This window comes from Coloeus monedula (genome assembly GCF_965178545.1).
Source record: "Coloeus monedula genome assembly, chromosome: 29".
Classification (NCBI taxonomy): Eukaryota; Metazoa; Chordata; class Aves; order Passeriformes; family Corvidae; genus Coloeus; species Coloeus monedula.
In genome coordinates this window covers 987,894-999,560 of record NC_138809.1, presented here as the reverse complement: position 1 = coordinate 999,560, position 11,667 = coordinate 987,894, and the positions used below count along the sequence as shown (strand labels likewise).

Genomic DNA, 11,667 nt, shown 5'->3' with positions numbered 1-11,667 from the left:
CGTTCTCTGGGCTGTGGCTCTGAGCCACCAAGAGCTCGAGCTGGAAAGCATTTAAGACACTGATAAAATCTACTACAACCTCAGGCAGAAATCCTGGCCATGGGGATGGGTAACGGGGGGAGCAAAATCCACACTTGTGTCTGCTGAGAAATGGAGCTGCAGCCCCAAGGAGCCACTGCCTGGGAGGGAGGGCCAGTGAGTGAGTGGCTGTGAGTGAGAAAAATCAGCTTTCCAAAAATAATGCCTTAGGAAGAGATGCCAAAGTGGTGGCAGCTCACAAAGTGCTGCCTGTTCACACGGAGCTGCTGCTTCCCTGGCGCCTCGTGGGGAGCTGGGGGAGCCTCGCTCAGTTATTCCCATTTCAGGAGAGAGAAGGTGAAAAGGATCATTTTTCCAACAGGGATCTAAAATTCAGCAGTCAAATCCTGTAAGTAGGTAAATGATGTTAATTTTTTAAATATTATAATCTGTTATTTGCATTCCTATTTGCATCCCACAGGGCTCAGAGCAGAGTGGCTGCCTGGGAGCAGCGAAAGGTTTCCTGAAAACCTGGGGCTGTCCAAGAGCCTCTCTGCAAACCCAGTTCTGCTTCTGTTTTTCCACTGGAGAGCCCAGGAACAATTTTAGTTAAAATTATTTCTGCTCAATTCACCAACACTGGTTACCATGAATTATTTGCTGCCAGTTATCATCCTTATCTGTGCCCTGGCTGGGCTGTAGCCAGAATACCCAAATCCAGTTCTGTGCCAGGATGCTCTGGTTGCGTCCAAAGGCAGCTCCAGGGCCGTGTGAGCACCACCACATGTCAGGCAGCTGCTGCCAAACTTTATGAACTTCTGTTCCAAATTCCTTACTCTGCAGGGTTAAAACAGCCTGAGGTGCTCAAGGTCCCTCTGGTCAGGGCCATCTGTCCCCTTGCAGGTGGTTCCCAGACTCAGGAGTCAGTCAGGATTCCAGGATTCCCCCAAGCTGCCTTGAAACTCCAGGTCTGGCCCATTTTTTTAGTGCCAGGCTTTGCCCTGGGTTTGCTCCTCTTTTGGGAGCTCTTGGGTGACTGCAGGACCACGTCTGATGCAAATTGACTCCAGCATGGATGAAGGGAAGCTTTGTGATCTTTTCATGCACAAGCTCTGCCTCCAAGGCCTTTCCCTAGCTCAGTTCTGCTTTGCCGTTGGACAGAACTCATCAGCCAGGTAGAATTTGGCATTTCACGTTTAAGGGTTTCCTCACCAATCAATGTTTGGGTTTCTTTCATGCACAGACAGGATTAAATACAACGAAACCGAGCAGGATTTCCCCAATTCCTACAGTCTGTGAGATCCTGCCTGCGTGACTCCCACGTGGCAAAAGCAACGGGATCAGTTCGTTGGGGTTTGGATTTTAGAGTCAAGCCTTGGCGGCTGTGACCTCACAGCTCCCCAAGTCCATCCCAGCAACAAGGATTTCGGTGCCTGACACAGAATTGTTTCTTCTCTGGAGGCCAGTGCCATTTTCCCTGTATTTTCCTTTTGTGCCAGTGCAGAATTCTAACCCAGCTCTACATGGAAACGCGGTTGGGACTCCCAAACCAGCACAGAACAGAACTGCAAGAACCAATGGGCAGGCAAAACTAACAAGAAACTAGAGGTTAAACAGCAGAATTCAGAAACTTTGGGAGAAGCCTAATAAAGACAGGCCAATCTTGGTGAATACCAGCAAAGACAGCTCGGCACAAACACAACTTCCATAGTGACAGATAATTGTATTAAAACCTGCAACTTGATATTGGCAGTTATACTAATTTCAGTTTGTAGTAGGCATGCAATAGCGTGATTACACTGTTATATATATTCGTGGTACCTTTTTTTTTTTTTTCATTTATTTCTTTATTCCCCATCGATTTTTTAATGCTCCTTAGAATTTTAGTGCCCTGCAAAAAAAAATCACATCACTAAGAGAACCAATCAGCTGCTGCTTCTCAACGAAAGTTTAGTCCTACAGCTAAAACAAGGTTTAAGTCTGTCCTAGGGGTCGGCCTGTGCTCAGTACTCGCTCAGGCTGTGCCACTTGGCCACGGCTTTCCTGGGGCTGTCACACACCTCGCGCCAGTGCTCGGCGCCCGCCGCGCTGCCGCTGTGGGCGCCCAGGATCAGCCTCCCCACCACCTCGTTCTTGGTGGTGCGGTCGAAGTCGATCACCAGGAACTCGATGCTGATGTCGGGCAGGAGATCCACGGGGATGTCGTAGATGAAGGACTCGTTGAAGACGGGGTTCAAAGTGCACTTCTTGACGTGGGTCTTCTTCTTGGCGATGCGCTTGCGCCCGTAGTAAACGTTCACCTTGACGTAGGGGTCTGCTGGGGGAGAGGGAGGAACCAATAACACAGCCCGGGACAGCTCCAGCACAGGGTGTGAGACACGGGCACGGAGTGGGTTGGGCTGGGGGGGACTTAAAAATCTCATCCCACCCCCTGCCATGGGCTGGGACACCTCCCACTGTCCCAGGTGGCTCCAACCTGGCCTTGGGCACTGCCAGGGATCCAGGGGCAGCCCCAGCTGCTCTGGGCACCCTGTGCCAGGGCCTGCCCACCCTCCCAGGGAACAATTCCTTCCCAATATCCCATCTGGCCCTGCCTTCTGGCAGTTTGAAGCCGTTTTCCCTTGCCCTGCCACTCCAGGCCCTCATAAACAATCCCTCTCCCTGCTGGCTCCTTCCAGCACTGGGCGGCCACGGGAAGGTCACCCCAAATCCCTCTCTTCCCCAGACTGACCACCCCACCCTTGTTCAGGACACAGCCCAGCAAAGGGCCCAGGCAGTTTTGATAATTTGCAGATGGGAAACGCTGCCAGTGGAAGGTGCTGGGAAAGAAGAAAGTTTAAAACAAAGCCTCCCTTTTCCCCCCAGCCTCCCCCGGCCCTCGGGCAGCTGCTCTTTATGCAGACACTGGTGCAGGATTACAATCGAGATACCAGGCACTGAGAGCTTTTTTTTTTCTCGTGCCACACAAGTTTTGAAGCTGGAAGGCCCTTGCCCAGCTGGCACTGCCTCTTTTTCACCTTTTTTTTTTTACCCGGCTGCACTGGGCTTATGCATAATACAAAGATCACATAAAAATAAACAGTGTTAGTCACAAGATTCTGCAGGTAGAACATCACTGAAAAATTTATCCTGGGGCTTTTCTTTTTTTTTTTTTAACAAAAGAGTAAAACGTAGGGCCTACAATAATTAATCCTGGTCTTCATTTGTCTGCATTCCCTCTGAGGTGGCCAGGAGAAAGCTGCAAAACCAGGGCTACGTTTGCTCTCAGTCAGGCTGTTACTGAATCTCGGGTTGACTCCAACCATTTCCCCATAATCCCGAAGGAAACTTTGCAAAGGGGATTCAGGAGTATGAGAATCTGTGAAACAGGGAAGCCAGAACAGCTGCTCTTCTCCTCTCTTCAAACAGCACGAGAACAAACCCAGCAAAAACAACAGAAATGGAAAAAACCAAAACACGGAGCCAGAATTGTCTCGAATTCCTCCTCTCCATTCTGAGCCTGCCACTGCTCCTCCTCACACTTGTTCCCCTCCTCTCCCAGGGGCAGGGCCTGACAAAGCCATGGAACAGCTGCTCAGGACCACAGATCACAGAATCATGGAATGATTGAGGTTGGAAAAGCCCTCCAGGATCATCGAGTCCCAGCTGTGCCCGATGCCCACCCTGTCCCCAGCCCAGAGCTCTGAGTGCCACCTCCAGCCCTTCCTCAGACACCTCCAGGGATGGGCACTCCAAACCTCCCTGGGCAGCTCCTGCCAAGGCCTGAGCACCCTTTCCATGGGGAAATTCCTGCTGATGTCCACCCTGAGCCTTCCCTGGCCCAGCCTGAGGCCGTTCCCTCTCCTCCTGTCCCTGTTCCCTGGGAGCAGAGCCCGACCCCCCCGGCTGCCCCCTCCTGTCAGGGACTTGTGCAGAGCCACAAGGTCCCCCCTGAGCCTCCTTTGCTCCAGCCTGAGCCCCTTTCCAGCTCCCTCAGGAATTCTCCAGCCCCTTCCCAGCTCCGTTCCCTTCTCTGGACACGCTCTGACCCCAGATTTGAGGTCTCTCATCGGTGCCCAGCAAAGGGAACAGTCACTGCCCTGCTCCTGTGCCCACCCTGGGGCTGGTCCAGGCCAGGTGCCATCAGCTTCTCGCCCACCTGGGCACACCTGGGCACACCTGGGCTCATGTCCAGCCCCAGCCACCCAGGGCCATTCCCAGTTTTCCTCACACCTTTGGCCTCTGCCCGTGGATCCCATGGATCCCATGGATCCAGGCTGTTCTGGATCCAGCACAGAGAGCTGCTGCCTCCACCAACCCCTGCCTGACCAAACCAACCGGGGCTCCCAGCAGGAAGGATTTGGGCTGCTTTGCACAACCACCTGCAGGTGAGTGACGGAGCACTCGGAGCGATCCATCACCCTCAGGAAGAGTCTGAGGAAAAATGTGCAAACAGCCAAAACCTTCAGCTGAAACAAGGGAAAAGCCCTGCAAGTGAACTTGGGGATTTATTTTTTCCCCACACGTGCAGAGCTGGAGAAAATAGCTTCTACCTGAGAGGCCGGTGATGTCCATCTTTGGCAAATGCCTGGCTTTCAGCACCACCACGGTCATTCTCTGTGCCACGGGCTGGTAGGACAGGGACACCTGCAGCTCCCCTCTGCTGATGCACTTCTGTCAGGGTGAAACACAGAGAGCTCGTCAGGACAAGGTGGTCTCAGAGCCAGGGATGATTTCTGGAGGTCGCCAGAATTCTCTTTCCTTGTGCTAAATGCCTTAAAGAGTGGGAAAATGAGCCACAGGCCACTCTTGGTGCCTCAGGTGCAGAAGGGAAACCACCCCGTGCTCCCCCCAGAGCTGTGAGTGCCCCCACAGCCTGGAATTCTGCATTTCCAGCAGGACAAACCTGGTGGAACCTTCTGAGGGAGGAGTGGCCACGGCTGGCTTTGGGCATCTGTGACTAAAGGGCTCTGAGGGGTTTGGGAGCTCAAATGCCACTGATTTTTGGTGGAGCCTCAGTAGCTGAGCTCCTCAGGCTCTTCAGGAGTGTCCTGGCAGTCTCACCATCAGTTCAGCCTGCAAAGCTACAGGATGAAGATTAAAAGAAGATAAAACCAGAGCTGGTTTTATCTCAGGTCTCAGTTAAACCTGCTGTGCATCCTTCTAAAGAGTAACATTACGTTAGCATAACATTAAGATAATTAATTTTGGTTTCCAGATGGTGTGTGCTCACTTCCACTGAGCTGGCAGTGACTGAGATGGAGTTGATTTGCTGTCAAGGTGAACAGCACCAGCCAGGGGTGGGAACTCGTGGGGTGTCAGTCACAGAGCTGCTGAAACTTTGGGCTCTCTCCCAGAATTCCAGACCTCCTCCTGCCCCGTCAGGAGCTGGGACCTGGCAGAGCAAAGGGTCAGCGAGGCCCCAAGGAAGGGATTTTTCTCCTTTCAGAACACTGAGGCACAACAGCAAACGCCCCATTCCGTGCTCTGAGGTGAAGTTCTGTCAGTGCTCCTGCTCAGCTGAGCAGGGAAAGTGCAGAGTGGGAACTTAAACATGGAAAATGTTCGTTTTTATTTCATTCTTTTGATTTGAGTGGTTTCTGTGTGTTTACCACAAGTTTCTCAAATGCCTGGAATCACAGGATGATAACTATCCTGATTTGGGACTCACGAGGACCATGGAAGTCCAGCTGCTGGGAACTTACTGCTCCTGCAAAATTCTGGGAGGAGAATAAATATTTGAGCAAGTTCCTGGCCCTGGAAGGGAAATGTTTGGAACTTTGGCTCCTTGGATACACAAGAATGCAACAGCCAGAGAGAGATTTTTTATGGAGTGAGGATGTTATTAAGAGTTTTGGGGTTCTTCTGGTCTTAAGGTGTCCCTCCCCATGGCATGGGGTTGGAATGAGATGATATTTAAGGTCCCTTCCAACCCAAATCCTTCTGGGATTCTGGGATTCTGCTTCAAAGTAATTTGCAGTCTGTGATTGTCAGTTAGAAACTTTTGGGAATGTTCACTAGGATGGGATGTGGGATGCAGGCCTGGCCTGGGTAACTGGGTCATTACTGGGTGTTAAATGCAATTCTGCATCCCAGATTTTGAAGCCTCCAGACAAACTTTGTTTGGTTTTGATGCTGTGGAATGATGCAGATTTTCAAGGTAAATCAATTTTTGATTACTAACAAATGGCAAATAATTGGCATCCTTGATTAAAATTATTTATATTCAAATCTATTTTTCCCTCTATTTTTAATCTATTTCTTCTAAGAGATCCAGTCAATGCACTGAAAAAAAATATTAAAGACCCTGAACCAGCCACTTGTTTTATCCTAAAAAGCATCCCAAGAACTGAAGAGCAGCCAAGTAATTACCAGAACTCTTGGTTTGTTGGGGTCATTGACACAGAATCTCCTTTAAATAATAATAATAATAATAATAACAACAATAATAATAATAATAAAGCTGAACACCCCATAAAGTAGAAACATTTCCGCTTAAACTGTGCCACTCTAGGACACAAGGAAGGATTTTATAGAGCCCAGCAAAGATTTCCCAGATGTTACATCAATAAGTGAGCCCAAATGCCTTTTGCTATTGAACCTGGGAGATGGGCAGCAGAAATCAACTGAGCAAGAGGATTAAAATCTTAAGTACCTCCTCCTCCTCTCCCTCCTCCTCCTCCCTGAGCACACAAACATCTGCTCCAGAGTGCTCATCCTTCTGTCTCCAGCACCAGGCACCGAGAGTGGGATTCATTTCGCTGGGATTCATGTCACCCAAATGTCAGATGTCTGCCTTTTGTTCCCAATCCAGCCCATCTCAGGTGGGTTCCTGGGCGCTGATTTCTGCTCCAGGACAAGGGGAGTCCCATCAGGCTGCACTGGCACAATTTTACAGCAACAATTCAGATGTAAGTAATTCCAAGCAGAGGGGTCTAAACTGGTCAGATCAGACAAATCTCCCTCTCTAAGTGAGGTTTGCACATCTAAGTGATGTTACCACGTCAGCTTTTATTTGGAGATGGGAATTTGCCTTTTTTCTTGGCACCATCCATCATAACATTCCTCATTCCCGTGCCTCAGGGGTGACAAAACCTTACCCACCTGCCATCACCACACAGCAGAGAAGTGCCCAGCTAAAACCACAGCCACATCATACCAAAACCACGCACCTGGGGAGAGCCAGGCCTCGTGGCTGAGGAATTGCATTATTCCTGGTGGCTAAACCACGGATCCAAAGAACTGGGATCAAACACAGGGCAAAGAGCCTCATAACTTACTTGTATGTTCCTTTTGAGGATCTCCCTGGTCAGCTGGACCTTCCCGGTGCTCGGATCCACCCCTGCAAGGGGCACCATCACCTCCCCAATCACATCATCCCGGGAGAAGCGGTCGAAGCTCAGCACGAGGAAGTGCAGCACCAGGTCCTGGAGCTGGCTGTAGGGGATCCCGTAGAAGGTGAAGGTCTCGTCAAAGACCGGCTCCAGGGTCTTGCGGAGCACGCGAGTCTTGACACGGTGCCTCTTGTCGGGCAGAATGGTCATCTTGATGTAGGGGTCGGAGCTCTGGGTGTGCTCGTCCATCACGGGCAGCCCGTGCGCCTCCTGGATGGTGACCACCAGCGCCTTTTTGGGGAAGTTGTAGTCCACTGAGAAAGTCAGGTCTCCCAGCATGACGTCGTCGCCCGGGGAAGAGGGGGAGGAGGTTTTGCTCCCTCCCGGGGTGAGGCTTTGATCTGGGCTGAGTTCGTCTCCATAATCTACTTTGATGGGGAGCTGGTCGAGGCGGGGAGCTGCGCCGGGCGCGTCCGGAGCCTTGTCGGAGCCCATCAGCCCAGACTCAGCAGCATCCACCAGGAGGTTCCCCCTGCCCGCCTCCTTGGCCGTGCCGTTCTTGTCTCTCCGGATCCGGTTGATTTTCTTCCTGTTGCTCAAGGTCTCCGGGTAGATGCTGATGCCTTTCAGCATGTGAATGAATTTGTACGGGGGGGTTTTGTGCTTCTTTTCTGCTTGCTGGTGACAGCATGTCCACACAAAGACTGTGACTGAGACAGAAACCACCAGGACGGTGGCTCCAATGAGTCCTGCCACCACGGGAGACACATCTGTGGGGAGACAAGGCAGTGAGGCCCCAGGTGTGCGGATCTACACAGTCCTGTCGCGCTCTTAATCCTGGGATCTGCCTATCAAAGCTTCCCCAGACACCACTTCTGTTTCTAAATTTATTTCTCACACTCCTAAGGCGTGCCTGACCTGTGTTCCATGTGCTAAGGATCTCAAACTGTTGATTACCTTATCTTGCCAAAGCCAGCTCCTGCATCACCAGCATCTCCATAGGAACGCGGGCTCTTGATGTGCAGGAAGCATTTTCTTTGATTTTTTTAATGCCCCTTTCAGAAATGTTACACAATTCTATTTCCACAACGGGGAGGGGGCAATAAATACGGCCACAATGCTGGATCTGAGAGATCCTTTATTAACAATTTTTAAAACACCACTTTGCCCTGAAATGGTTGTTCTGCCCTGGCCTTTGTGGCTGAGGCCAAGGGCAAACGTGAAATCTCCCACGGAAATCCAGTGCCCAAACCGCCAGACAGAAAATCCTGGGCTTGGATTTAGGGATTATCTGATATTTTCTAGATTTTATGCCAACTGTGTTAATCAGTAATGGCAAGGCAGAATAAAAAAAATAAATACCACGTTCATTTTGATCTGGTTATTTGCTAATGGATGACTTTGGAGAAGTTTTGCCAAGGCACAGAATGAAGCCAGTGGTGCTGAGCTCCCCAGGACTCTGCACTGACATCCTCCAGCAATTCCAAGAGGACTGAAAGGCTGGGGTGGGTGGAGGATGGAGAGCAGATGGAAGAGAAGGAGATGTGAAAAGAGCTGGGGCTGTTCAATGTTAAAAGGGGAGGAAAAGGAGGGGATTTTTTGCTGTCTTCGGTTTCTTGGTGGGGGGTTTTAGGAAAGGTGGAGTCAGGCTCTCCATGTAACTTATTTTTGTATTCCTGATTTTAGAGCCATTTTCTTTTATCTTTGGGAAGCCAGCAAACAAAAGAAAAGGTCCTCTAACCCCATATCTCTTTCTTTTACAAATTGTACAAACCACTCCTTTACCAAAAACCATTATCATGGCAATCGTGGCAGTACCCAAGTGAGACAGCTGCTTAAAAAAAGGCAAACCTGTCTCATCTTCCTCTTCATTCTGTACCACAAACAGGAGGAAACAATCTTCTAACCTCATCCTTGAAGCTATAGAGAGCACCATGAGTTTGGATTTTCTCTGTTCTTCCCACATCACTGTTTCCTGAGGTTAACAGGCTGTAAACTGAGCACCTGACAGACTCAGGGAAAATTATTCTGCCTTCTCCCAAAACTGGAAAAACCACTTTTGGTTAGATAGAAGCCTTTCTGACCTGCAGCTGGAATCTTTGTCAGTGGTGATTGATTCCACAGAGAAACCTGTCCCAGGTTTCACTGCAGAGCCTGGGATTGAATTAACTAAAGCAAGAAGAATTCATAATGCTGACGAAACACTGCCCCAAAACCCCAACTTCAGTTTGTTATTTAATGTTCCCTCTTTGATATAAGGCAAATGGTCTTTAACAACTCATTTGGAGACAGCTTAAAAAGCTTTGGTGGATACGTAAGAAAAATGCTGAAACTCCATTCTTATTCTTATTCTTATTCTTATTCTTATTCTTATTCTTATTCTTATTTCCTTATTCTTATTCTTGCTTCTCAGTGTGTGTTTTTTTGTTTCTGTCGTGTCCTCACAGAATCAGCTCTTGTATCTTCATTTCCTGCACCTCTGATGGGACAATTCCAGCAGCAGCACCCGACAGTCACACCAGAAAGCACCAAATAAATCTCTTCTCCCACTGAATTGTCGCAACTCTAAATATTATTTCAACTCTAAATATTATTTCAAGTCTTACATTTGGCTCCTGTGACATTCTGTGGCAAAGAGCTCCTCAGCCTCATGACGTGGCTTGAGGTTTGCTGTGTCCCACCTCATCTCACCCAGTGCCTGTTCGTGCCTCAGGATCTTGCTCACAATCCCCCTTGTCCTGGCTGAAGGCTCCCGTTTATGTAATCATTCCATACATCCTTTAGTCCTGTCTCCATAATTCCCTGCACTTGAAAACTACGCTGACCTAAAGCTGCCTAAACCCAATTCCAGTGAAGCTTTTGCAGCTTTCAGAGCACTCCCCACGCCCAGGGTCCATCTGAAATGGCAGCACAGCCTGACACCTCCCTCCAACAGAGCAGAACTTCGCTTTTTTATCCAAACTTTGTGGAAGACGCCTTTGTTCCGACGTGACGCTATGATTTGACCGCAACAAAATCAAAAATCACTGAAAGCCTCCTTTGAAACCCGATGTTTGCTAAGGATACCCCAATGGTGGCCAGCGGCTAAATGGTGACAGCACATGGCTCTCGGATCCCAGGAAACACAAGGTAAGAGGGAAGTGGGGCCGTTCTCCGTGAGATAAATGCTGTCGGATGGAGGAATATCCCTGAGTAGTTCGGGATTCAGAGCAAACGCAGCGCCCGTGCAGTGCCCACGGGGCCGGAGGGTGGGAGGGGAAGGTCAGCGGCTGCTGCAGGACAGGCGGAGGCAGCGCTTTGGATGCTCAGCGCTGGAGGAAGCCCCGGCGCTGCGGCCCCCGCCCTCCTCACGCCGGGGCTGCACGAAAAACCATCCCAAACCCGAGCGATTCTCGGCCCAACACCCCCGGACCGGGCCCCGCACGGGCCGGGCCCTTCGCTCCCCCCGGGGGCTGAGCGGGGCTTGGAGCTTCTCCATCGCCCCCGCGGCGCTCCCGGCACCGGCTCCCGACTCCGCCCGGGCCCCGCCAGCTCTCGGCCGGGCCGGTTCCCCCCCCGCCCCGCCCCGCCCCGGCCCCGCCGCCGCCCGCAGCATCCCCCGGTGCCCCGGGCAGGCCCCGCCTTGTGCCGCCGGTGCCGGTGCCGCAGCCGCCCCGGGGAGCGCGAACAAAGGCCGGGGCGCGGCGCGGCCCGGCACAGACATCACGTCATCGGCCCGGGCTGCACCTGCCACCGGCCCCCGCTCCGCCAGCGACCGCCGGCAGCGGCCCCGCTCCCGGGGCCGAGCGCTGGCACCGCCCCAGCAGCGGGCGGCGAGCGGCGGCCGCGGGGGGAGCAGCATCGCCCGGCCGGCGGGGGCGGAGGGGCCGCGGGATGCTGACGGAGCGGGGCATGCTGAGGGGCCGGTACCGGGGGATGCTGAGGGGCCGGGGCCGCGGCCGTCGGGTGCGGGGAGCCCGGGACCGGCGCTGCCCGTCCCCGCGCGGTGAGAGGGGGGCCGAAGGCGCAGGGCACGGCCCGGCCCCGGAGGCGCCTCTCGGGGCCCCGCCGGGGCGGAGGGGCCGCAGCCGGGGCCGCCGCGGCCCGGCCCCACTCACCGAAGCCGGGGTGGACACTGGTGATCTCGGCCATGGCCCCGCCGAGGCCGGGGCCGCGGGGGTGCGGGGCCCGGTGCGGAGGATGCTCTCGCGGCCGGGATGCAGGAGCTGCCGACTGGTCCCGCTGCGGCGCTCGCCCCGCCCGGCCCCGCCCCGCCCGCGGCGGCCCCGCCCGGCGGTGACTCGGCAACTGTCGGGGCTCCGGGCACGGAGCCGCGGGGCGTGTGCCCGCTGTGCCT

At 52.7% G+C, this 11,667-nt stretch overlaps 1 protein-coding gene across 1 annotated transcript; it reads right to left on the bottom strand.

Annotated features, from left to right (window-relative positions):
• Window positions 1–2,021: 2,021 nt before the first annotated feature.
• SYT11 (synaptotagmin 11) lies at window positions 2,022–11,462 on the bottom strand (the record flags this gene model as incomplete). The annotated part of the gene is made up of 4 exons (XM_082298611.1): window positions 2,022–2,335; window positions 4,551–4,671; window positions 7,278–8,101; window positions 11,429–11,462. 4 exons carry the CDS (start codon window positions 11,460–11,462, stop codon window positions 2,022–2,024), a joined length of 1,293 nt encoding a protein of 430 aa, XP_082154737.1.
• Between the last annotated feature and the right edge of the window lie 205 nt (window positions 11,463–11,667).